The 26551-nt window shown below is 46.4% G+C and overlaps 1 protein-coding gene across 1 annotated transcript; it reads right to left on the bottom strand.

Annotated features, from left to right (window-relative positions):
- Nucleotides 1–1126: 1126 nt before the first annotated feature.
- Nucleotides 1127–7941, bottom strand: HSD3B2 (hydroxy-delta-5-steroid dehydrogenase, 3 beta- and steroid delta-isomerase 2). The gene is made up of 3 exons (XM_037038833.1): nucleotides 7797–7941; nucleotides 4284–4448; nucleotides 1127–2070 (listed from the first exon to the last, which is right to left on the bottom strand). The coding sequence occupies exons 1-3, from the start codon at nucleotides 7939–7941 to the stop codon at nucleotides 1259–1261; spliced, it is 1122 nt and encodes a 373-aa protein (XP_036894728.1). The 3' UTR covers nucleotides 1127–1258.
- Between the last annotated feature and the right edge of the window lie 18610 nt (nucleotides 7942–26551).

The raw sequence follows: 26551 nt of genomic DNA, 5'->3' as shown, positions 1-26551 counted from the left end.
GGAAAGAAGCCAAGGAGAAAGAAGGGTGAAGAGAGGATGCAACGTAGGGGAGAAATGGGGGGAGGAGTTGAATCTGGAGCCGTTGGGTAGAAGACCAAGGGCTGACAGGAGATCAGTTTCCAGGGAATTCATACCTGTCCCTTTACGTCCCGGGAACCCTTGGAGTGATTCATTGTGTGATTTGAAGGCTGGCAGAAGGGCTTATGAATTGCTGGAGTGGCCAACACATATATATCCAGGTGTGTCCTGGAGACCTTTGAGCAGATGGGCATGGGGTAGGGGCTGGCTATGTCTCTGCTTCTCCCTCTCCTGCCCAGGCCACCTGACAGGGGCTTGCACATGCCCCCAGGTGCCCTTCGGGTGCTCTCGGGTTCTAGGGAGTCTTGCACAAGACTGGGCAAGAAGTAGGTGACCCAGGGGAGCCAGGCCCTCCCAAGGATCAGTGGCCAGTGTTCCAGGGGCTCTGCTGTGTTGCTGACAAGCCCAACCGCCCCTTATGTTGCTGTAAATTTTGGGCAGTTCAGGCTGCAGGATTCAGTGGCAAAATAAGGGCTTTCAAGTAAGTCTATCCAGGTTCAATGGCTTGGTCACTTACCAGTTAGTACGACCTCGGACCTGTCTGTCTACTGATGGAACGAGAGTTCCCACCGCATCGGACTCTGGTGAGGGTTAAAGGTGGTGAGATGTGTCGGTCACATGTTTCAGGCATGAAACATAGTAGGTGCTTAGTGGATCTTAGTTCCCCCTTCCAGAACCTTCTGCCCACCCCAGTTTCATGCAGCTTTTCCAATAGGGGATGGTGATAACTAGAGATAAAGGAGAAAGGAGGAAGACATGCATTCACATAAACCACGACTTCCTTCAGATTAGGCATGAAAACATTTATTATTCTTTTCATTGAGCTATGTAAAGGAATCAGAATTGTAAGAAAATTTTGCGATTAACAAAGGAAATGGAACCAGTGGGCAAAAGCCTGAATTAGAAGAGGCCCAAATCGCTCAGAACCAGCCGCTGAGACTTTGGGATCAGCAAATCAGCTGCAGCGAATCTCCTTGCGTGCCTTCCGGAGGGTGGGTTGGGCAGCAAGCTTCTGGTTGGGCCAGCGACGAGTGGTAGGAGGAAGACAGCGAGATTGCCATCTTGTAAAAAGAACGCGGCAGGACCCGGGCCCACGTTCCTTTCTGTATGAAGCCCGAGGGGGAGAGCGTGGCAGTCACGCCCTTGTCGAATACCCACATCCACGCCCTCGTCACCCGGCTCAGTGAGTCTTTGTTCCCAGGCCTGCCTTGCGCTGCCCCACCAGGGATCCGACCCACGCCGTGGTTTTCTGCTTGGCTTTCTCCCAGCTGAACAGTGGCTCGTACCCCAGATCTCGCTGAGCTTTCTTGTAGGAGAAGGTGAACACGCTATTTGACATGGTCACTAAGTGGCGGTTGAAGGGAGGCCGATACCTGTAAAAGGGACTGAGCAGGAAGCTCACCATTTCCAGCAGGAAGCCCAGCCAATACGTCAGCCATATAGGAAGGCTCATTCTGGAATCAAGGCAGAAGCCCCACTCTTTGGTCAAATTGTAATTGAGGTGATCGTAGCTTTGGTGAGGCGTGTCATCTGAGATGTAGTAGAACTGTCCTTGGATGTTCGGGGCTTTCTCAGGGTCCCGCAGGGCCCTCAGAGCCAGAATGTGGGCCCAGGCCACGTTGCCAACATAGACAGGGTTGGCAATGGAGAGCTTGCTGTTGTGTGGCAGGATGCCATTGTTCTTCAGGGCCTGGTCAACAAAGCCACGCAGAAAGGGGCTTCCTTCCCCGTAGATATACGTGGGCCTTAAGGCACACGTGTACAGGGTGCCGCCATCTTTAAGAGCCCACCCATTCGCTGCCAGCACAGCCCTCTCGGCAAGCTTTTTGCTGTATGGGTACGCAGCTGACCACGTCGTTTCAAGGTGGTCTTCCTCACAGGCATTTTGGATCACCTCCCGGTAGGAGTTGGGCCCAGCCACCTCGATGGTGCTGGTATAAATGAAGATCGGCACACTGGCCTGGGCACAGGCCTCCAGCAGGATCTGGGTACCTGCCCACAGTGAGCGAGCGAGCTGTCAGTGTCAGAGGGTAACCCGAAGGACCCAGGGCTGCAGACCACGTCCCCCGCCCCACCCCCACGGGAGGGCGTCCGTGCAGACCGCAAGCGAGCTTTTCCTTGTCTCTGGCTGAGAGCTGACTGTGCTAACACCATGGAAAAATGCAAAAATAAAGAGACGGATATGGAGTTCTGGAGCGCAAACATTTCTAGGTTTTTGGATTCCACGGGCCTGTGTGTATACTTCTAATTCTGGAAAAGGACATAGGGCTGCCCCTTTATATTTTCCTGACTATAGAGGTTTAAAAATGGTCATTTTTAAAATCTCTGTTGCCTCATCAGTGACAGGCTGCTTTAAATTTTTTAAAAATTAGGAGGCTGTACTCTCAAAATATGGGTAGTCCTAGTCGTTAGGCAAAAGAGAACAGTTGAAGGACTCACCTCAAACACACACACACAATTGTTTATAGGTAACACACACTCTTACATGTACGCATATCTTGAACTTTCTGCATTGTTCTACTTAAGGACCAATAGAAATATAGTCACAAGGACCCCTCTTTGAGAGTCACTGATCAAAGTGGTGGGTTCTGGGGAGAAGGTGGCGATCCAGATTCTGTTTCCGTTTGCGTGTTCTCTACAAAGGCCACACCTAATTCTGCCTGTGACTCCAGTTACCCAGGTTTGGAAAGTGAGGGTGATAAACCCTGCCTCTACTTCCTATTGCAGAATTCTGCCCTAGCCTTGCCGGTAGAGCCTGGTGAAGAATCGGAACGAGTCCGCCCCCTGGCGGCAGTTCTTATAACGAGAGCATGTGGTAGAATTCCTTTAACTGGGTAGAAAACCTTTGCTCGTGGAAGTGATCACCACCTTCCCTACAAGGGATTTCTGGCACAAACCATCATTTTAAGTTTTTTGCATTAAAAATCCATTTTAAGGTCATTATGCAATTTGGTTTTGGGGAGAGACAGCCTCACTTTAAAAAAAAATAAATCTAGAGGCAGAGAATGTTTGGAGCTCATTTACCTGCAGAGATGGAAATGACGATCATCGTGAAGTATTTTCTAAACCTGGGAGTGATGTTGTGTTTAGTCAACTGATGCCTCCTAACAGTTCTCAGGGGATCTCAAGCCTCCTTTTGCTGGGAGCGTGAAGAGCAGGAATTTCGAGAGAGAGACCAAACTCGAGAAACTGGTTCCTCTCAACACCCTCCTCGGGGTGGGGGTGGTTAGGGGTGTGGCTAAGTAGAAACTCAAAGGGGTCTTTTTTGAGATTGTGCTGCTTTGGGCTGGAGACCCAAAGCAATAAACTGCTTAGAAAAGAGATCTCTGAGTAGACAAATTTTGGAGTGCAGGGCATAATGGACAGAAGGGTTAGGCGGCAGGGTGCTATGGTCCTAGAGAGACTGGCCTCTGGGGTCAGAGGATGTTATGACATCCTCTGACAAGCTAATAAGGGACTGAGCTGACAAGGTCAGGGACTGACAAGCTAATAAGGGACTTGAGCTAAATCCTTGAGCGAATGCATGTAGATTTAAAGTGGATTGGAGAGCCACAATTCTGAAAGAGCCACCAAGCACTTAAGGTTGGAGGACCTAAGGTGTACTCGGCACACCTGGTTGAGGAACTGGTCTAAGAGTAGACCTGGTAGTGAGATGAAGAGACGGTATTTTGGATAATGGGATGCCACTACTGTTAAGAAAATGTTACAGGAAGTCAGTGGTCTGGGTACCACTGTTCCTGTTCAGGAAGCCCTGTTGGGAGGAGACCCGCCCAGAGCTGCGGCCCATCACTCGTAGCTGGCTTCTTTCTTGGCCTTTCTGTGTGACCACCACAGTAAAGCCACATAGAAGGGCTAAAATGATGACAAAGGACGCATTTGTGAGGCCTGGTTCCTGCCCAGGGGAGGTGGCTGAGTATCAAGAGTTTGAGGTTGGAGTCTAGTCCACATTTGATGGGGGCAGCAGTAGAAAGAGCTTTGGTGGCCTTTGGGTCCCACAGCCCTCCCTCTCTGACCGAAGGGCCATGCAAGTTGCTTGGCCTCTCTCAGCCTTCGTGTTCTCTTCTAAGAACCTGATCCCCGTGGCGAGTGCACAGTCAAAGTGCAGAGCTCAGCAGGCGCTCGGCGATGGGGCTGCTCCTCCCCCCCTTGTGCCGTTTCCCACCTCACTTGCCCACGCCCTCCGCCTTCTCCCCAGGATACTGTACCTTTCAGATTGACATTCATCATGATCTCTCGTGGAATGACGTTCAGGACGTCAATGATAGAGGCGGCGTGAATGACTGCTGAGGTGCCCTGGCAGGCTCTCTTTATGAACTGTTCATCCTGAATGTCTCCTTCCAGCAAGGTCAGCTTGACCTTGCTCTGGAGCTCTGTGTGGACACCCGTCAGTCACTGGAGGGCTTTCTGGATCTGGGAGTTTCCTGATAAAGGTGGCGTTTTACCCAGATCTTCGCAAGGACAGGCAGGTTTCGGGGAGGGAGGGGGGAGGCACATTCCATGGAAGGAACAAATGGTGTAGGAAGTGTGCCCTGGCCACAGTGAATTGGAGTGGAGGGTATAAAACAGGGGTGTCAAACTCATTTTCACCAGGGGTCGCATCACCCTTTCAGCTGCCTTCAAAGGGCCAAATGTAATTTTAGGACTGTAGAAATGTAACTATTCTCTAACTTTAAGGAGTTGAAATTACATTCGGCTGTTTGAAGGCAATTGTGGCTGATATGGCCCCTGTGAAAATGAGTTTGACACCCCTGTGCTAAAGTAACAGTTCCCCAGTGTGATGTCAGGTGGCCCCTACAAAGATGGAATAGAGGGAGGGCCCTTACGTGTTACTCTGCGCCGGGCACTGTGCTAAGTGTTTGGCATGTTCACTCATGTGCTCCTCTTAACCCTATGGGATGAGTGATAGCGTCCCTCCTTCTGTAAAGATGAGGACAGACACAGGCACAGAAGGGCGGTCTGAGTCTGTTCAGGCAGCTGCGACAAAATCCCACAGCTGGGGAGCGTGAAAACATTAGCAATCTATTTACCGTGGTTCTGGAGCCTGGAAGTCCAAATTCAAGGCACCAGCATGGCAGCGTTCTGGTGAGAGCTCTCTTTCTGACACATAGCTGGTGCCGTCTGGCTGTGCCCTCCCGTGATGGAAGGGTGAGGGATGTTTCTGGGGTCCCTTTTGTAGAAACACTAGTCCCATTTACAAGCGTTCTGCCCTCCTGACCCAAGCACCTCCCAAGGCCCCACCTCCTAACACCATCACATTGGACACAAACATTCAGAGCGTAGCAGAAGTTAACTTGTTCAAGGTCCTACAGCTGGAAAATGGCAAAGCTAACCTTGAACCCAGGCAGCATTGTCTGTGCTTTTAACCATCGGTTTGCCTGGGAGCTTTTCCCTGAGCCTCCCTCCCACCCAGCCCACACCGCAGAAGCAACTGCGTGTTCAGTCTCGCTGGTGCCGGGAGCCAAGGTTTCACCACTGAGGCTTCCCCAGCGCCCTGGCCCGGTTTCTCTGCATCTCTGCAGGCTAGTGGGGTAGGTAGGAGCGCACTTGGCTTCAGACTTCCCCCCTACCACCTCCGCTCTCCCCCAGCCCCATCTCCACCCCCTGGGAGACACATTGAGTCTTTTGAGCCAGTCTGCTGAGGTCAGCAGCGATGGAGAGCTGGGGAGGCAGAGGAAGGAAGGGCAGAGGTAGGGGACATATCAGGGAAAATGCCACTCTCAGGCCGACTTCTAGCAGCTTCTCCCCTGTCTTCCCTCCACTCTGGGGTCTTCCAGGGGGCAGAGCAGACTCAGCAGACTTCAGGAGAACAGATGGTTGTTCCCAGTTGTAACCCAGGAAAGAAATCCTCCAGCCCTGAATTTTTCCCTCTGAATTCCTCTCTTACTGTTCTCTGGCCCCCCCCCACACACCAATTTGAGCGAAATGGGCTTCTTACTCGGCCCCAGAAGTGTGCCAGGCCTGCCCTGGGTGGCAGGGAAGGTGAGCGAGGCTGGAAGGCAGGGGGCAGACCGAATTGTCACTGCAAGTGTGACTTAGACCTGCTCCTTCACTTCCTGAGCCTCAGTTTCCTCACCTGGAAAGTGGAAATCAGAAGACCTATCTCAGGAAATGGCTGGGAAGGGAAATCAGAAAGCCGTAAAAATTGAGTAGAAGGTGGAAAGCACAGAGTAAGTGCAGGGCAGGGTGGCAAACTCCTTTTCACCGGGGGTCATAGCAGCCTCACAGCTGCCTTCAAAGGACCGAGTGTAATGTTAGGACTGTATAAATGTAATGGCTTTTCAACAGTCAACTCGCTTGAGAGCTTGGCACTGCCACTGGGTAGAAACGAGGTGCTGGCCGGATACAACGAGGTGGAGGGCTAGATTCTGGCGGCAGGCCTCGTGTTTGTTGCCTGTGCTCTAGCTGATTCCCTTTGGGGGGTCCCTCAGATTGCGAACGTTGCTGAGTGGCAATGATTACAAACACCTGATGTTTATTATTGTGGATCGGTTTCTCGGAGGGAGACATGGTTGAAGCGGAAGGTGGAGGAAACAGGACCTTTGAAGAGGTCAGAGAAGAGGAAGGAGGAGCAGGGTGCTGGGCACAGTCCAGGAGAGCAGGTGGGGGTTCTGCTGGGGGACCGGGTCTCCTGGGCAGCCTGTAGACACCCAGTCTGTAGGGCCAGGGGCCAGGGCCAGGGAATGGGTTTGGGGACACAGAGAGGGAACTCACTAGGCCAAGAGTCAGCCCTGAAGCCACATGACCTGGGCCCCTGCAATGAGGCGCCAGTCTGAGCTCCGGCACTCAGTAACCAGAGGTCTCCGACAAAGCTTTATCCTTGTGACCTTGATTTCGTCATTGTCCAGATGCGGTGCCCCCCTTTCCTACTTTCCTCACAGGATTATTTGCAGGATTCAGAGGGTCAAACGGGTTGGAAAGTGCACAGTAAGTCCAGGTTTTGCACTTGCATCAGGGGCAGCAATCGGGGTGGGGTGGGGAAGCAGGGGGATGCCAACAGCAGCATCTCTGGCCCCTGCCCTCCTGGTGGTGAGGAGCAGAGAATCTGGCCAAAGACAGGCGAGCAGGGAGTCCGCAGAGGCGTGTCGCACTCCTGCAGCCTGCACTGTGTCCCCGGCTCCCGCCCAGTGCTCTTGGGCCACCTCTCTGCTCTCCACCCCCTTTCTTCTCGTCACACCCTCCCCCTTATTCTCTCCCACTCTCTACTTCTCACTCTCTGGCTCACTGTCACACACCCACACGCTCAGCCTCACCTTCACTTCGGTTTATTTCACCTGCACTGGAGATGCTGAGTGAAGCCACCAAAAGGCCGGGGCGACGAAGAGGAGCAGGGACCCCCTGGTGGCGTCTCCAGGTTCCTGGTGCACACCTGCCCTTTGTAGACGTTTGGCAGTAATTGCCAGGTCAAAAGTTTCAGAGCATTGAGGAGTTGTCGACATGGGAGGGAGCCAATATGTGGTTTTGTGGATGAGAAGGAAAGGGGCCCAGAGGCCTCCCTTGTTCTGGGTCCGGGTCAGAGTTCAGTCTCCTGACACGGCCAGCCCAGCCCAGCCCAGCATCTCTACTACTGCACCATCTGCAATTTCCTTTCTGATGACTTTTGCACCAGGGGTTAGCTTTGATTGGCTACCGCGTGTTTTAATTCACTGGAGAAGCACCCCTCCCCATCCTTACACGGGGTTTAGGACCGAGCTCCACACCCATGACTTGAGTCCACTTACTAGAAAATTCCTCCCGCAGCCCAGGTCTGAAAACTCTGTCCAGTGCTCGGACTTCCTGCAGCCCTTTCTCCTCCACCAACAACTGGATGATCCTCTGTCCCAGAAAGCCTCCAGCGCCAGTCACAAGGCAGCTCCACCCAGCCATGGCCACACCTGGGGACCAAGAAATACTCTAACCAGAAAACATAGGGAAATAGGTTGGCACAAAGGGCCACCCCAGAGAGGGCCAAAACCTGAGGCCAGGCGGTGACAGGTTCGCCAAAATCTGTTCTGTTCCCTCTACTCCATGTTTGCAAAACCCACCCCTCACACCCAGGAGCCCTGGAGAGAAAATTGCAAAAGCTCTAACCTGGGAGGTGGCTGAAAGCCAGCTGAAGGAGCCTGTGCCGCTGTCCATGTCACCCCAAGGCACAGCTGGTGCTTTATGTGCTGAACCCTCTGGCTCAGCCTCTTCACCTTGGACTCTACTGCATATTCATTGCTCAATCCCAGGATCCCTCCTCCCACGGTGTAGGGAACTGCAGCTTATATCTCTCCTCCGAAGCCCAGGAAGAGAAAGCAATCTTCAAGGCCACAGCATGATGAAGAGCCTTGGTTCCACCCACAACAGGACAGCCGGAGGCGGCGGCGCCGGCTGTTGGGGATCCACAGTCTGTGAATTTAAGCTCGTCAAGGAGACGTTCCCGCACAACGGGGGTTTTTCACTTTGTGAGGCGAATGCACCTGGGTGGGGGGCGGTGGTGGGGAGCCGCTTTAGTCCACTGTGTCCCCTCTCAGAGTGCGGTTTGAAATGCTGCCACCTTGCAAAGTCAAGAAATGTGTGATGGTGGCAGCTCCCGTCACCATGTTCTATGGGAGGTGACTTTCTTTCCCGCCCAACATATCCAGAAAGTCAGTTTTGATCCCCCCCCCCCCCCGCCCCTGGAGAGCTCAGGGGGAGCTATCTGGTGATAACCGCCTGCGTCTCTGGCCTGTATCATGGGATTCGGAGTCTAGTTGTGGGTCACATGGCTCTTTCATGATAATTTGCATTCGACTCCCATTTGGGTTGCAAAACCACCCCGAGCAGGTTCCTAACTGAAAATGCTGTGGGTGCTCTGAAGCCCGTGCCTCAGAGTGGCTCAGACTCCATGCCCACAAGCTCATCAGGGCGCTGCCCAGCCTCCGCTCCAACTTGGATGTAGTTTACATGCCTTCAGACGTCCAGGTCTTCCACGTTCGTCCAATGCGCCCGCACAAGTCTGCGCACCCGTGTAACCGCCACACAAAATGGGACGGAGAGCACTTCCTGCCCCCCAGAAGGCTCTTTCCTGCCCCCCTTTGCTGTCAGATCCCACCCCCAGGCCCCGCTTTAGCCCAGAAGCAACTGCGTTCTGGTTGTTCTGATTTTTAGTCCCGTAACTACTCTCCCAATTTTTTGTCCTGAAGTCTTTGTGGTTCTGGTATAGGTAGAATCCCCCTGAAATGAAGTTTTGTGCGTGAGGTACAGACAAATTGACCTTTGTATTTATTTCTGTACGGTCTGTCCATTTTCTCTTTCATCAGTTTCTTTTAATGATTTGCCTCCTTTTATTTACTTTGGGTTCAATTTGCTCTTTTTCCCCAGGGTTCCTGTAGTCAAATCGTCAAGGACGAACTCAATCCCTTTACTCGTTTCGACTCCCAGCATTCAAAGCTGTAAAGTTCTCTCCAAGGACTGTGCTAGCTGTGGCCAACGATGTCGATGTATTGGATTTTTAACATCGTTCATCGAACAATGTGTGCTAGCTGTGGCCAACGATGTCGATGTATTGGATTTTTAACATCGTTCATCGAACAATGTGTTCTGACTTACCTGTGATTTCCTCTTTAATTCGTGAATTATTCAGGAGTACATTGTTTCATTTTTAAGACTGAGTTTTTCTTTTTTTAAATCTTTATTTAAGATTTTAATCTTTAGAGGGGAAGGGAAGGAGAGAGGGAGAGAAACATCAATGTATGGTTGCCTTTCGTGCGTCCCCTGCTGGGAGTTGGCCTGCAGGGAACCGGCCTGCAACCCAGGCATGTGCCCTGACTGGGAATCGAACCGCGATCCTCTGATTCGCAGGCCCGCACTCAATCCACTGAGCTACACCAGCCAGGGCCTAGACTGAGTTTTTCTTTAGCTGTCTTATTGTTATTGGTTCCTAATTCAGGACCCCTGTGGTCAGAGTGCATGAGTTTGATTCTCAGATGTCTGAGGCTTGTTTGGTGGCCGAGCATACCGTCTACCCCGATGAAGGTGCCACATGGCGATCGGAAAGGTTTTCCTCAGTTGTTGGGAGCAGGGCTCCTCAGAGATTGGGTCTGACACCCGACTCCAGGCTTTCCCTCTCCCTGCGTGTGGACATTCTCCTCTTCCCACTTCGGACCTGACTCTCAATGTCTCAGACATACCGTATTTTTCAGACTATAAAATGTACTCCTCGCCCTCCCACCAAATTTAGGAGGAATAATGGTTGTTAATGCTGCTGTTGAGTTCTGTTTACATTTGCATTGGTCCAATAGTATGTTATGAAATATTTTACCACATTTTGTGCTTCAAATTTTTTTTCCTATTTTCCTCCTCGAAAACCTGGGTGTGTCTTATGGTCCAAAGATACGGTACTTGCTTAGGAAACTTTGAGTGTAGTCCCTGAGTTTTAACAGCTTGTTTTCTGAAGCGATCATCCCTTGCTAAAGGCCTTTGGTCTGGCTGAGATGTGTGGAACCTTATTTGAGGTCATTGAAGAGCGCCACACACCTTTGCCTGCTAGAATTTCCTGTAAGGGAACCATTCACATCCCCTGTGCCCTTCAGGACTGAGGTATCATTCCCCCACCTGTTGGCAGTGCTGGAGTCTGGTAGATGACAATTAGCGTCTCTCTGGGAATTCTCTGCAAACNTTTGTGCTTCAAATTTTTTTTCCTATTTTCCTCCTCGAAAACCTGGGTGTGTCTTATGGTCCAAAGATACGGTACTTGCTTAGGAAACTTTGAGTGTAGTCCCTGAGTTTTAACAGCTTGTTTTCTGAAGCGATCATCCCTTGCTAAAGGCCCTTGGTCTGGCTGAGACGTGTGGAACCTTATCTGAGGTCATTGAAGAGCGCCACACACCTTTGCCTGCTAGAATTTCCTGTAAGGGAACCATTCACATGCCCTGTGCCCTTCAGGACTGAGGTATCATTCCCCCACCTGTTGGCAGTGCTGGAGTCTGGTAGATGACAATTAGCGTCTCTCCAGGAATTCTCTGCAAACACAGAGCCAATAGAACAAGAGTTCAGGGTCTCCGAGCGGAGCCAATACATATAAACTCTACTGCAAAATAAATGAACAAGAAAAACGGAAACAGACTCATCGATACAAAGATCGGACTGATGGTTGCCAGAGGGGACAGGAGGTGGGGACTGGGTGAAAAAGGAGAAAGGATTAAGAAGTACAAATTGGTAGTTACAGAACAGTCATGGGGACATGAAACAGCACGGGGAACGGAGTCAATACCACCATAATAACTATGTATGATGCCAGGTGGGCACTTAAAACATTGAGTGCGATGCTTTGTAAAGTATGCAATTGTCTGACCACTATGCTGTACACCTGAACCTAATGCAAAATAATATTGAATGTAAAGTGTAACTGAAAAATACAATTAAAAATAAACTCTTTGGAAAGTGTGAAATAAAATAAAGGGCAAGGCAAATAAGGGCCACACATCACCTTTAAAATTTCTTTCCAAGCAGCATTATGGAGACATAATTAACATGACTATTTAAAAAGTCAGGTGATTTATCTTCTTGCTGTTGAATTGTAGGAGTGCTTTATATCCTGAATACAAGTTTCTTAATAGATGTATGATTTGAAAATATTTTCCCAATCTGTGACTTATTTTTTCTTTCTTTTCTATTGTTGTTCAAGTACAGTTTTCTGCCCTCCCCACCCACCCCTTCCCACGACTCCAGCCTCCTCACCTCCTTCCCCTGTTTCCACACCCTCTTGTTATTGTCCGTGAGTTCTCTATAATTGTTCCTATTAACCCTTCACCCTTTTCTCCTATTATCCCCTCCCCTCTCTCCTCCTCCCTCCTTTCTCCTGTCACCGTCAGCCTGTTCTCAATTTCAATGTCTTTGGTTATATTTTGGTTGCTTGTTCATTTTGTAGGTTTCAGTTAAAGGGGAGATCATATGGTATTTGTCTTTTACTGCCTGGCTTGTTTGGCTTAGCATAATGCTCTTCAGTTCCATCCATTCTGTTGCAAAGGGTAGGAGCTCCTTTCTTTCTGTTGCATAGAATTCCATTGTGTAAATGTAGCATAGTTTTTTGATCCATTCATTTACTGATGGACAGTTAGGTTGCTCCCAGCACTTAGCTATTGTAAATTGTGCTGCTATGAAAATTGGGGTGTATAGGTTCTTTTGGATTGGTGTTTCAGGGTTCTTAGGATATAACCCTAGCAGTGGAATTGCCGGGTCAAAAGGCAATTCCATTTTTAGTTTTCTTAGAAAATTCCATACTGTTTTCCACAGTGGCTGCACCAGTCTGCAATCCCACCAACAGTACACTAGGGTTCCCTTTTCTCTACAACCTCTCCAACACTTGTTGTTTGTTGCTTTGTTTATGACAGCCATTCTGACTGGTGGAAAGTGGTATCTCATTGTGGTTTTAATTTGCATATCTCTGATAGCTAGCGATATTGAGCATCTTTTCATGTGTCTCTGGACCCTCTGTATGTCCTCCCTGGAGAAGTGTCTGTTCAAGTTCTTTGCCCATTTTTTAATTGGGTTGCTTGTCTTCTTAGAATGGAGTCATTTGAATGCTTTTGGAGATCAAACCCTTGTCTGAGGTATCATTGGCAAATATGTTTCCCATATGATTGGTTCTCTTTTCATTTTAATGCTGTTTTCTTTAGCCATGTAGAAGCCTTTTATATTAATGAGATCCCATTTGTTTATTCTTGCCTTTATGTCCCTTGCTCTAGGGGACATATCAGTGAAAATATTGCTCAGTGATATCTGGACTTTCCTGCCTATGTTCTCTTCTGGGACTTTTATGGTGTCATGACTTATATTTGAGCTTTCATTCACCTTGAATTTATTTTTCTGTATGGTGTAAGTTGGCAATCAAGTTTCATATTTTTGCATGGAGCTGTCCAGCTCTCCCAGCACCATTTGTTGAAGAGGCTATTTTTGGTCCATTTTATGCTGCTGCCCCCTTTGTCAAATATTAATTGACCATAGAGACTTGAGTTTATTTCTGGGCTCTCTATTCTGTTCCATTGGTCCATGTGTCTGTTTTTATGCCAGTACCAGGCTGTTTTGATTACAGTGGCCTTGTAATATAGTTTGGTATCAGGTATTGTGATCCCTCCACTTTGCTCTTCTTTCTCAAAATTGCAGCAGCTATTCTGGGTTATTTATGGTTTCATATAAATGCTTGATGTGTTTGTTCTATGTCTGTGAAATATGCCATTAGTACTTTAATAGGTATTGCTTTGAATCTGTAAATTGCTTTGGGTAGTATGGACATTTTGATGATGTTAATTCTTCTGATCCATGAAGGGATCTGCTATTTGGCCTTCCATCTTAGCTGGATAAAGTTGGTTGCAGGCCTCTGGTTCTCATTACTTGGAATATTTCTTGCCATTCTCTTCTGGCTTGGAGCGTTTCCATTGAGAAGTCAGCTGCTAACCTTATTGGGGCTCCCTTGTATGTTACCTCCTGTTTCTCCCATGCTGCCTTTAAGATTCTCTCTTTGTCATGGAATTTTGCCATTGTAATGATGATGTGTCTTGAAGTGGCCTCTTTGGGTTCCTCTTAATTGGGACTCTGCATTTCCTGGATTTGTATGACTTTTTCTCTTATCAAATTAAGGAAGTTTTCCATCATTACTTTTAAAAAATATTTTACTTATTTATTTTTAGAGAGGGCAAGAAAGGGAGAAAGAGAGGGAAAGAAATATCAATGTGTGGTTGCCTCTAGCATGCCCACTACTGGGAACCTGGCCTGTGACCCAGGCATATGCCCTGACTGAGAGTTGAACTGGTGACCCTTTGGTTTGCAGGCCCACACTCAATCCACTGAACTACATCAGCCAGGGCTCCATCATTACTTTTTCAAACAGGTTTCCTATCCCTTGCTCTTCTTTTCCTTCTGGTATCCCTATTACATGGATATTACTATGTTTCATGTTTTCTCTCAGCTCTCTTACCACCTGTACATTCTTTCTGAGTCTCTTTTCCTTTTTTTCTCTATCTGGGTATTTTTTTTTCTACCTTGTCCTCCAGCTCACTGATTTGATCCTCTGCTTCATCCAGCCTGCTTGTAATTCCTTCTAGTGTGTTTTCTTATTTCCAAGATTTTATTGTTCATTTCTTCCTTGTTTTTCTATTTCCTTTTTCATGCTGATGTAGTTCTTACTCAGTTCCTTATAGTTGTCTGTGAGTTTCTTGAACATCTTTATAACCATTATTTTGAATTCTATATCTAATACTTTGTTTACCTCCATTTCATTTAGCTCTTTTAGTGGGGAGTTTTTCATTCCTTTTGGTTGCATGTTCTTTTTTTTGTCTCCCCATTTTATGCGGCTCTTTTTGTTTGTTTCTGCACTTTCTGATGTTTTGCTTTGCTAGTTGTCTCTGCAGAGTGAGCTGCTATGGTAGGAATTCGGTGGGGTTCAGTGGTGTAGACTCTTTGATCTCCTTGTTGGGATGCTCTACGTTTGCCCTTTCTTCTGTTTGTGTGGGCTCTCTTGTTGTACTTGGGTTTGTACCTTTTGATGGTTCCTTTGTTGGTGGCTTTTCTCCTCCAGTGGGTATACTGATGTTCACAGCTCCCACCTATTCTTGTATGTGACCAGTGGTAGGGGGTAGGCAAAATGGGAGAGTACTTTATGGGATTTAAAGTACCAGCAAGTAGAGAAGAGATAGGAGATCCTTTGGATAAGTATAGCATTAACTATGATATTTCACCCAACTAGCCACTTTTTATAAAAGGTGAAAGAGAAATAAGACTCTTATTAGAGGGGAGGATCATATTGAGCTGAATCCAGAAAACGGGGCGCTTGTGCAAGGTTAGATGATGAAATATAGTGAGAGTAAAGGATAGAAACTAGGCGTAATGTGAGAGAGAATAGAGTTAACCACAACAATAATAATTCTCAGGGTTGAAGTGAAGTTGGCTGAGATCAGGGAGGGCTGCTGTGTAGTATATACAACTGTATAGAACAATAGTTATTTACAATAGTACTAGAACAACAATAATGTGATGAGAAATACATAATTTGGATAACCAGAATAGAAAGTACCTGATCAAGAGTTGTGTGTTATTGGAACATGGGTGAAGTAAAAGAAGGAAAATTAAAATACAATAAAGCATGAATGAGGAAAACCAATCAAATGATGCAATTAAACAGAGAAATAAAATGAGGAACACAAACATCAGGAGGAGAAATTTTAAAAAATACTAATAACCTGGCTGGTGTAGCTCAGTGGATTGAGCGTGGGCTTGCAAACCAAAGGATTGCAGTTTGATTCCCAGTCAGGGCACATGCCTGGGTTGCAGGCCAGTTCCTGGCAGGGGACATACCAGAGGTAATCATACATTAATATTTCTCTCCCTCTCTCCTTCCCTTCCCCTCTAAAGATAAATACATAAAATCTTTAAAAAAATAAATTAAAACTACTAATAAAACGAAAGGGGTAAACATAATGAAAAATAATATAATACACATAAACAATAAAATGCCAGCTGTATGGGACAGCAAAGTGACATTTGTCTCAGTTTCTCAGTTTTTGTGGTTAACCTTGGGCTCCTCCTTTGGATCTGTCTCTGGACCCTTTGTAACTTCACGTCTTATTGTTTCACTTCGGGGAAGAAAAACAAAGGAAAAAAAAGATAGAGGAAAGAAAAAAAATAAGCCTCCTGCTGACTTTAAACCCGTTCAGCGAGTTCTGCTGGGCTTCCTGGATGCCACAGGAAGAGGGGGACTCGGCTTCGCTTTTCTCCCTTCCTGTGGTTTTGAGAGAATGGGGAGCAGGTCTGGGCCGCAATAGTCACAGTTTCCCAGCTCCCGCCCAGGTCCTCCATGAGCTGCCAGGCTCAAGCCAGCCACTCAGCTGCACACCGTGTGAGTCAGTCTCAGGTGCGCGGTTCTACTCGGCCACTCAGTCTCTGGGCGCGCGCAGCTGAAATCGCCCTTCCGGCGAGCCAGCAGCTGTAGGACAGTTCCTAACAAAGCAGCTGCCCGATGTTCTTAACAAGCACATGGCTTTTCACGCAGCCCAACTTTCCAACCAGCCTGGAGACTGAGTCAGGGGCCGACATGGCCCAACTCCTCCTTCTCCAGCTGTTGCCCGGCACCTCAGTTTCTCTGGGCGTCCACAGTCCCAGCGGGTGTGTACCGCCTCTTTGTGTCTCCCGCTTCATCTTATTCTCCCCAGCGACTTCCAGCATCCAGGTCCCTCCTAACTGTCCTTATATCCTGTGGCAGGCGCTGGGCTGGGGCCGCAGCAGCCTTGGTCCTCACGCAGGTGCCAGGGACCTTACCGTGCTAGTGCAATCTCTTCACCGTCTGTTTTTCAATGTCCTCTGCAGTTTTTGGCCTCTAAACTTTATATAAGCTGGGATGCCGTTGGCTGTTCACTCTGTTCCTCAGAAGATCAGCTGGGTGTTCCAGCTGGGCACAGGGAGAACTGGGCTCTGTTCCCACCTACCTCCCCATCTCCTCCTCCTCCTATTCTCTTAATAATGTCTTTCGAAGCACACGTCTTTTTAATTTTGAAGTGCCATTTTTTCAATTCTTTGCTATTACCACTCGTGTTTTCATCAAGACCAAGAAGATTTTCACCTAAGAGGTGCACATTTAGGTCTATGACCCATTTTGCNCGTGCTAGTGCAATCTCTTCACCGTCTGTTTTTCAATGTCCTCTGCAGTTTTTGGCCTCTAAACTTTATATAAGCTGGGATGCCGTTGGCTGTTCACTCTGTTCCTCAGAAGATCAGCTGGGTGTTCCAGCTGGGCACAGGGAGAACTGGGCTCTGTTCCCACCTACCTCCCCATCTCCTCCTCCTCCTATTCTCTTAATAATGTCTTTTGAAGCACACGTCTTTTTAATTTTGAAGTGCCACTTTTTCAATTCTTTGCTATTACCACTCGTGTTTTCATCAAGACCATGAAGATTTTCACCTAAGAGGTGCACATTTAGGTCTATGACCCATTTTGCATGTGGTGTGAATCAATGGTCTAAATTCACATGCTCAATTAATTTTGTCAAAGGTGCCAAGTAAATTCAGTGGGTGAAAGGATCGCCTTTTAAGCAAATGTGCTGGGTCACCTGGATGGTCCACATGCTCAAGGAAGGTCAGGGCGTGTCATGCAAGGTGGGGCCCCTCTGAGTTACTACCAGTCGGCAGCAGAGTTTGGGAAGAATTCCCCAATATGCTACAACGTGGGTTAAATAATGTGAGATATTAGGAAAATGCACAAAGGCTGAGGAATAAAAGGCACAATTTCACCTCTTTCTGCCCTACTTGGATGCATAAGGGGTCAGGAAATCCCTGGGCCCCCCACGTGGGTCTGCATCTCAGTGGGGGACTCTAGCCTCTACCTGCATCACGAACGCCCAGGAAAGCAGCTGTATCTGCAGAGGAGCACATGTGCTGGGGCGGCCGGGCGGGACCTGGAGCGCCAGCTGTTTCTGAGAGTTGTACCGGACAGTCAGACACCCTGCACCTGGAGTCCACGGGGCTGGTGGGGAGTGTTCTCTTCTCCTCGAGGGAGAGACCTAGCGGCCCCCAGGGAGCTATTCTGGGCAGGGTTCCTCATGCTGGGAAGGGGGGATCCCTCTTCTTGGCTACCTTTTTAAAGTCTTGGACTGTTTTAGGACACTTGTGGTCCTCATGCCACAGTCCCAGTGGGTTAAATTTGGGAGATGGGAGCACATGGTAATTTTTAAAGCCACAGGATTAGATAGAAATACCACAAGGAGAAAATATTCATGAATAAAGGGAAATGGCTCAGGACTAAATTCTAGGACAAACACAATAATTAGATGTTGAGTGGAGGCAGGTGTGAGACAGGAGGAAGATCAGGAGAGGATGGCACTGTGAGAGTCAGTGAAGCAAATTTTTCAAGAAGAAAAGTGTGCACCCGGCCAGTGTGACTCAGCTGGTTGGAGTGTCCTCTGGTAAAACAGAAGGTCATGGGTTTGGTCCCCAGTCAGGGTGACTGATCGATACTTCTTGTCCACATCGATGTTTTTCTTCCTCTCTCCCTCCCTCCCTTCCCTTCTCTCTAAACCTCAGTAAGCATGTCCTCAGGTAAGGGTAAAGGAAGAATGAAGGAAAGTGTGGTCAACTGTGTTGGATATTGCCGAGGCATCAAATGCAATGAAGGAAAGTCTTGATCATTGGTTTCGGCAACATCGAATCCATAAGGAACTTAGAACTATTTCCTTGAAGAGTTGAGTTTAAAATCGAGTTGGAGTGTATTGAGGAACAGATGAGAAGATGGGAAGAGAGAGACTGCAAAAAAGCCTACTCAAGAAGGTGTGCCTGGACGACCTCAGTAAAAAGATGTTGAAGACAGTGGGGTCCAGGTTTTGTGGTTGTGGCCGTTGTATTGGTTTTATTTATTATTGTTATTATTATTGTTTTGTCTTCAAAATGGGCCACTGCCTTTATTGTTGACTCCTTAACACCTAGTACAGTGCATGGTACATAGTAAGTGTTCAAAAATTGTTGAATGTTTAACTGAATGTGTGCTTGTGTCTTGTACATCTTTATATCCCCATAAGAATTAGAACAACATCTGACACATAGCAGGAACTTAATTAATGTTGCTGAATGAGTGAATAAATGAATGGAAGGATGCAAACAATCTAGGACTCTAGATGTCTTAGTGCTTTTGCATGGACACATAAGAGGAAATAAAAGAGGGCTGTGGCCACAAAAACGATGGCATGAGGAGGCTTCCCGTACCAATGGACTCTCTGCTGTTGCCTGCCTGTCTTTCCAGTCTTGTGGGGCAGAGAGTTGCCCTTCCTCCTCCCCTCTCTTATGGAACCAGGGAGAGCTCATTTTTCTGTCTGTTCAGCTTTTTTTACCTGTGGTTAGGATGGAGTGGCGACTTCCAAAGTCCTTGTATGAGGAACTTACATGTATTATTTCATTTACTTTTTAAAATGAACTTATTTTTAGGTCAGTTTTAGGTTCAGTTTTAGGAAAGTGCCGAGTTCCAAGCTTCCCTGTTATCAACGTCCTGCCCCAAATGCAGCACATTTGTTCAAATCCGTGAACTTGCATATTGTGATATCATGCAAAGTTCATGGTTTACATTAGAATCCACTCCATGTTGTGCATCCTCTGAATTATGACAAATGAATAATGACATGCACCTGCTTTTATTACAGTCTCTTCTTGAGCAGTTCTATGTGTGGAATAGTTATTATCCCTTCCTTCCCCAACCCCTGGCACCACTGATCTTTTCACTGTGTCCGTATTTTTGCTTTCTCCATGCATCACGTTGCTGGAATCACACAGTGTGCACCTTTCAGACTTGCTTCGTCACTGAGTAACGCTCATTTAAGATGGTCTTTTCCTGGTTTGATAGCTCATTTCTTTTGTGGTGGTGGTTTCTATTTACATGTCATGCTCACAGCAGACAAATCATTGCCAGGGACTGGGGACAGGGAAATGGGAGGTGACTGCTAGTAGATAGGCAGTTTCTTTATATTTTAAAAATGTATTAAATCTATTGGGGTGACACTGGTTCATAAGGTTATATAAGCTTCAGGTGTACAATTCTACAATACATCATCTGTATATCGCACTGTGTGCTCAATACCCACAGTCAAGTCTCCCATAACCAGTGTTCGGCCTCCTTTACCCTGTTCCATTGCCTCCCTTCCACTTCCTGTCTGGTAACCATACTCTTGTCTGCGTCCATGAGTATTTTTTTTGTTCATTCATTTGTTGCTTTCTGTTTTATATTCTACATATGATTGAAATCTTACGGTTCTTGTTTTTCTTTTCCATTTGACTTATTTGCTTACCACGATATTCTCAAGATCCACCATGCTGTTGCAGATGACAGTATTTCATCTTTTCTTTGGCTGAGTGGTATTCCATTGCACACACACTCACACACTACAACTTCTTTATCTAGTCACCCATCAGAGGACACTTAGGTTGTTTCCATGTTTGGCCACCGTGAATAATGCTGCAGTGAACATAGGGATACATATACCTTCACAAATAAATGTTGTCACAGTTTTCTGGTGGATATTCAGATGAGATATTCCTGGGTCATATGGTATCTCTATTCTTAACTTTTTGAGGATGGGCCATACTATTTTCCATAGTGACTACCAGTTTACATTCAGCTCACTTCTTTTTAGTTCTTTGTAAATTTTAAATAACAGTCCTTATCGAATATATATTTTGTAAATATGTTCTTCTAGTCTGTGACTTCTTACTTATTCTCTTGATAGTATATTTCTCAAGGCAGAGGTTTTTAATTTTAATAAAGTCTACCTTATCAGTTATTTCTTCCATGGACGGTGCCTTTGGTGTCATATCTAAAAGTCATTGCCATACTCAAGGTCACCTAATTTTTCTCCTATGGTATGTTCTGGGAGTTTTTAGTTTTGCCTTTTACATTTAGGTCTATCATCCACTTAGAGTTAATTTTCATGAGGGGTGTAAGGTAATGTCTAGATTCTTTTTTTATCTTTTGCATAGGGATGCGAAAATCCAGCTGCATTATTTGTTGAAAAGGCTTTCTTTTTTCCATTGTATTGCCTTTGCCTCTTTGTCAAAGATCCGCCAACTATGCATGGATCTCCATCTAGGCCCTCCATTCTATTCCATGGATTTACTGATCCATTGGAGCTTCGTAGCATGTCTTGAAGTTGGCTGGTGTCAGTTCTATGACTCTGTTCTCCTTCAGTATCATGTGGGTTACTCTGGGCTTTTTGCCTCTCCACATAAACGTCAGAATCAGATTGTGAATATCCATAGAATAACTTGCTGGTATTTTGATAGGGATGCATCAAATCTAGAGATGAAGCTGGGAAGAACGGGCATGCTGGTATCTTGAATCTTCCTACCTGTATTGTGGAATAACTTGCCATTTATCTAGCTCCTCTCTGAGTTCTTTATTCAGAGTTTTGTAGCTTTTCTTACAGAGATCTTATATACAGTTTGTTAGATTTATACCTAAGTATTTCTTTTTCTTGGGTGCTAAGGTAATTGGTATTGTGTTTTTAATTCCTAATTCCACTTGTTCATCACTGATATAGAGGAAAGCAAGATTTGTATATTAAACTTGTGTCTGGCAGTTTGTATTTCTTAATCCCTTTGCTTTTTTACCTCACCTGCTCCCATGGGGCATCCACCAGTTTGTTCTCTATATCTTTGAGTTTGTGTCTGTTATGCAAAGGAATATTACTCCGCCATTAAAAATGAAATCCTACCAGTTGTGACAACATGGGTGGACCTAGTAGGTATCATGCTAAGTGAAATGAGTCAGGCAAAGAAAGGCAAATACCGTACTGATTTCACTTACACGGGGAATACAAAAAACGAAGTAAAGAAAACCCTCAATTCTTGTTTGTCTGAGAAAGTCTTTATTTTCCCTTTACTCTTAAAAGAGAATTTCACAGGATACAGAATTCTGTGTTGGTTTTTTCTCTTTCAACACTTCAACTATTTCGCTCCACTCTCTTCTTGCTTGCGTGGTTTCTGAGGAGAAGATGGATGTCATTCTTATCTTTGCTCCTCTATATATGATGTGTTTCCCCCCCCCCCCACCGGCTTCTTTCAAGAGTTATTCTTTTAATCTTTAACTTTTTAAACGTTTGAAGATAATATGCCTTGGTGTTTGCTGATCTTGCTGGGTATGTGGCTTGGTGTTTGACATTAATTTGGGGAATTTTTTTAAAAGATTTTATTTATTTATCTTTAGAGGGGAAGGGAAGGAGAGAGAAGGAGCGAAATATCAATGTACGGTTGCCTCTCATGCGCCCCCTGCTGGGAACTGGCCTGCAACCCAGGCATGTGCCCTGACTAGGAATTGAACTGCAATCGTCTGGTTCGCAGGCCCGCGCTCAATCCACTGAGCTACACCAGCCAGGTGAAATTTTTTAGTTTGTTATTGCTTTAACTACTTCTACTTTTATCTCTTCTACTTTTTTCTACTCTCATTACTCATATAATGCACCTTTTGTAGTTATTGCACAGTTTTGGGGTAGTCTGTTCTGTTTTCTTTTCAACAGGTTTTACTCTTTGTTTGTCAGTTTTGGAGATTACTGTTGACATACCTTCAAGCTCAGAGATTTTGTCCTCAGCTGATTCCAGTCGAGTCTCCTACCAATGAGCCCCCAAAAGGCACTTTTTATTTCTGACCGTGTTTTGGTCTCTAGTAACTCCTTTTTGATTCTCTCTTAGAACTTTCACGTCTCTGTTTACAGAACCCATCTGTTCTTGCATGTTGTCTGCTTTTTCCATTACAGCCCTTAGTCTATTAATCATCTTGTTTTAAATTCTTGGTCTGAAAATTCCAACATCCCTGCCATATCTGAGTCTGGTTCTGATGCTTGTTCTGTTTTTTCAAATTGCAGTTCTTTTGCCTTTCAATATGCCTTGTCATTTTTTGTCTCAATCCAGACATGATGTACTTGATTTTGAAAAAAACAAGCCTCTGGTAAATAGGTCTGTGGTGATGTGGTGGGGAGGTGTGGGGCAGGAAAAGTGTTCCATGGTCCTACAACTAGGTCTCAGTGTTTTAGTGAATTGGTGAAGCTGTGCCACTGGACGGTGAACTTGACCAGTGCTTTTCAGTCTCCCCCCTCCCCTCTTAGGTGGCTACGGGGAGCTGGAGTTGGGTCTCTCCCACCTCCCAGGTAGGTGAGGCGCCAATGAAACCCCAGTAGGTTAGGGTCTGCTGAAGCAGAAGGCTCCTGCTATTTCAGAATCGTTACTTTCCCCTTCCCCTGCTGGGAACACTGGGGGATTTTTCTCAGGCACCGTGAGAGCCTGGCACAGGTCCTGGAGGTAAAACAACACGATGGGGAGCCTCCTGTGGTTGCCCACCCCCCACCCCCATTTTAACTCTCCGACTGGTCCCCAGGAGCCTGCAGGAGTTGGTCAGTTACGGCTTGGGTCTCCTTCCCCATAGTGGCTTTCACCCGGGGTTTCTGCTCACAGGTTTCTGCTCAGGTGAGTTGTCATTCTCTGTTTCTGCCTATCTCTCCAATCTGGGGGGGCGGGGCAGTGGTTTGCCCTGTGACCTCGTTTTTCCAAGGGGTCTAAAGGGGTTGTTGATTTTTCAGTTTGTTCAGAGTTTTACTGGTTAGGACAGAACGGAGATATCTGGGCCCCTTACATCCTGGATTGCAAAACAGAAGTCCCTCACATTGTTTAATTTTTGCAATGCCAGGCCAGAAAGATTGGTCTTATTGTTTAACAGAGGAGGACCAAGGTGTTTTTACTCTTGCCAAATTCCTTGAGGACAGTGACACCAGATGATAAGTCCAGGCAGCCGGACCCTGGATGGACTTCAAAGCTGATTCTCTCATTAGGAAAAAAACATGCATATCTTTTAGAGACCCAGTATTCTGTTCCGTTGCTGAAAACTTTCCAGTGAAGAAGATTTCTTTGCCTTCTTTACCATGCATACTAATAGAGGACATTTTTAAGGGCCAAGAATTCCCTTCTGAGAACAGCCTTTTGGCACTGTTTTTATATCTTTTCTCATTTTCCTTGGCATCTTGGATCTAACCATCTGAGTCCAGAACAAAAAGTGACTTAAAACACACACACAAGTGTCCACGACCAAAAACCAAAACCAAAACTGAAAAGGCACAGTTATCACCAGGGTAGATATGTACACAGAGAGCTCATACTGGATTCTCAGGGAACGTAGGCTAACTTCATTATCTGCATACCCGATGGATGGCCTGTCTGCCCTGTGCGGTTACCATGGTCACTCTTACCCCAAACCGATCTGGAATGACTCAGTCCAGTGCCCAGCTGATGCTTTCAGGGCTGAAAAGACCACCTGGCCATTACGCCTATAGAAGTCCCTATAAGTACAGTTATTACAGAGGAAATTGGGGAATTTTACAATACAACATGTACGCCAGCCAGCAAGAGTAAGAGCAAGAAAAAAATCTGATTAAAAAGATTGTGAGGGGGTAAAAAGGTGGATGTTATTCTGCCAATGACTTTTCTGGTTTCAAACCTTACTTTCAAGGCTGCTTATTTATACTTTGCCCCACAAAGGACAATTTGGTGCCAAGAAATTCTCATCTCATTTCTGATGTGAAGAGAATAATGAGACCAAAGTTATGGATGTAACACCAATCGAAAGAGACTTTGACAAGTGGGGTCTGCAGCGAAATTCTGAGATCTAGCAGTGAAATTCCAGAGAGAGAAGCTCCAGGAAGCACGCTACCGTGTGTGATACAGCACCGGAATGGGTGACAGGGTCCAAGGAGTGGGAGTGGGAGTGGGAGTGGGCTTGGGAAGAGTGAAATCGGTCTGCAGGAAGCGGCTGGAGTGGACAGTTCCCTCAGGGGTGTGCCCACAGCCTGCCTGCTGTCAGAGCCCATGTTTCTGGGGACTCCTGGGTAACGACATTTCTCAGGCTTCGATCGGTTTAGCTCTTGAGTGCTTTATCGAGAAAGCCTACCATCTATGTAGTAAACTGTCCAGTGCAACTGAATAAAGATATCTCCTTTCTCCTTTACTGCAGAAGGACTAAAATCGTCTATTGTCCTTTGTCTCCAGAGTCCTTGAATCTGTTGTCTCAAAACTCTTTCCGCCGCCTCTCAGGGAGGTCAGTGAAGTATACAGAGCAGACATCATTATCTACAGGGCTGTAGCCTCCAAGGTCATGAACACAAATATGTTAGGCTTTCGTTTGCTGCTCTGTTCTTTCATGTCTCTGGCCTTGGCTCTGTGAACTGAAGTGAAATCATTTCCCAAGATCCCTTCAGCAGTACACGAGCTAGGCTACACCCCAGCTCCATATCCCCTAGGTCGTTTAAGCTTCCTGTCCCACAATGCAACTGTGACTGCTATACCAGCCAGACGGTTGCCCCTAGACCTGACATTTACTCTGTATGTCCCTAAACTTTCAAACAAAGGTCCCTTTGTTTGAAAGGGACTCTAACTTACCATCAGCCCAATAATGCAGGGGCAGTTTGAACTTTTAACTGGATCAGAAGTTAGTAACACAGGGATTATGGTCAATGACGTTTTTTTTGTTGTGGAATCAACCTATTAACAATGACATCTGACTTAGCCTCCTGGGCCTCTTTTCAAAGATTGTGATTCTGTGAAGTATCCACTACTCTCCCATACTGTATACTATATAGTGAATGTAATATACACTGATACTATAGTGTAGAATTTTAACTACACCAGCTTTACCTTCCTACTCTCATCTTTCATCTGGAAAAAACCTTTCCTGCCCTGTTTGGTAGTTAGGGAGGATAATTTTTGTTGGGGAATAATTTATATGGATAGTGCTTCTGTCCACAGTAAAACTCCCATTGTTATTTCATAGAGATAGAGAGGATATATGGAAATATAATCCACCAGCTGGTTCAGCCATTACTGACCTGTCCTCTTAAGATCTTTTATTCTGAGAAGACTCAAAGGGACTGAGGATTTCGAAGTCTGGGTGTTCATTCCTCTTGAATTCTGGCTTCTGAGAGCACCCCAGGATAGGCAAGCAGGACCAATGCTACTATACTTTATTTTCTCTTTCTGAATGCATAGGTGGCACAGGCCCCCATACATTTCGGTCAGGCAAGTGCCTATGGTGTTAAGATTTATGACCGGGGAGATTGTTGCGAGATTGCTGTCTCTTTCAGCGTGTATCACGCGCTCAGATGTTCCCTTGACTGGGCCCTTGGTTATGTGGTACAAGCTGGGCAGCAACGAAACTGGACTAGGCCATGGGTTCCTGCAGAAAGGTGTCTAGCCAGGAAGGAGAGGAGACTTCCCATATCCGTCAGCTTAGGTCATAACCCATTCAGCTTGGCTCTGTCCTAACTCACAGTTTTCCTTCTGGAATGGCTGTTGTTCTTCAGATGTGACGATGCAGTTTACTCCAGCTTTGTCCTTTTTGGATTCATTTATTTAACAAATATTTACACAAAGCCTTCTATGGTGTTGGGCCTGATTTTAGACCCTGGGAAGGTAGTAGTGAGCAAGACAGATTAAGGTTCCTGTGATTGTGCAGATGAATAAATGAAAAAGCAAAGGACAATTATAGACTGTAGTGAGTGGGAGGAGGGGAAGCAACGGGGTGGAGTGATGAATGAAGTGGAGCCTAATTGCGACAATCAAGGAAATCTCAGCTCTTTGGGGAGGTGCCATTTACGCTGAGATATGTCAAGAAAGAGCCAACCAAGGGAAGAGCGTGGGGAAGGACATTTTATGTAGAGGGAGCACTAAATGTGCACGTCCAGATGCGAGCAAGGGTTTTGCTTGTTGGAGGAATAGAAAGGCCTAGTGAGCGAAGGGAACAGTAACAAAGCAGAGATAGGTCATAAGAACCAGCTCATGCAGTGCCCAGGAGAGCGGGTGACTGGCTGAGAATTTATACCCAACAGGAAGGGAACCCACAAAAAGGCTTTCAACAGGTGAGACTTGTACTTAAGAAAAAAACAAAACAGCTCTCTGGTTGTTGTAGAGAGAACAGAATGTAACAAAGAGCAACAGGGAAACCAGTTCTGGGTTGCCCACTTAGGAC

The sequence above is a fragment of the Sturnira hondurensis genome, unplaced genomic scaffold (assembly GCF_014824575.4).
Source record: "Sturnira hondurensis isolate 20B ecotype Veracruz unplaced genomic scaffold, ASM1482457v3 Scaffold0024822, whole genome shotgun sequence".
NCBI lineage: Eukaryota > Metazoa > Chordata > Mammalia > Chiroptera > Phyllostomidae > Sturnira > Sturnira hondurensis.
Note: the sequence above shows the minus strand (reverse complement) of the source record. Positions and strands in the feature narration are given on the sequence as shown.

Excerpts from the sequence above, each read along its gene's own strand:
- HSD3B2 (XM_037038833.1), bottom strand. The coding sequence starts at position 7,941 with ATGGCTGGGTGGAGCTGCCTTGTGACTGGCGCTGGAGGCTTTCTGGGA. Across the intron at positions 4,449-7,796 it reads GCTGCGGGAGGAATTTTCTA|AGCTCCAGAGCAAGGTCAAG; the intron begins GTAAGTGGACTC and ends GTGTCCACACAG. Across the intron at positions 2,071-4,283 it reads GATGAATGTCAATCTGAAAG|GTACCCAGATCCTGCTGGAG; the intron begins GTACAGTATCCT and ends CACTGTGGGCAG.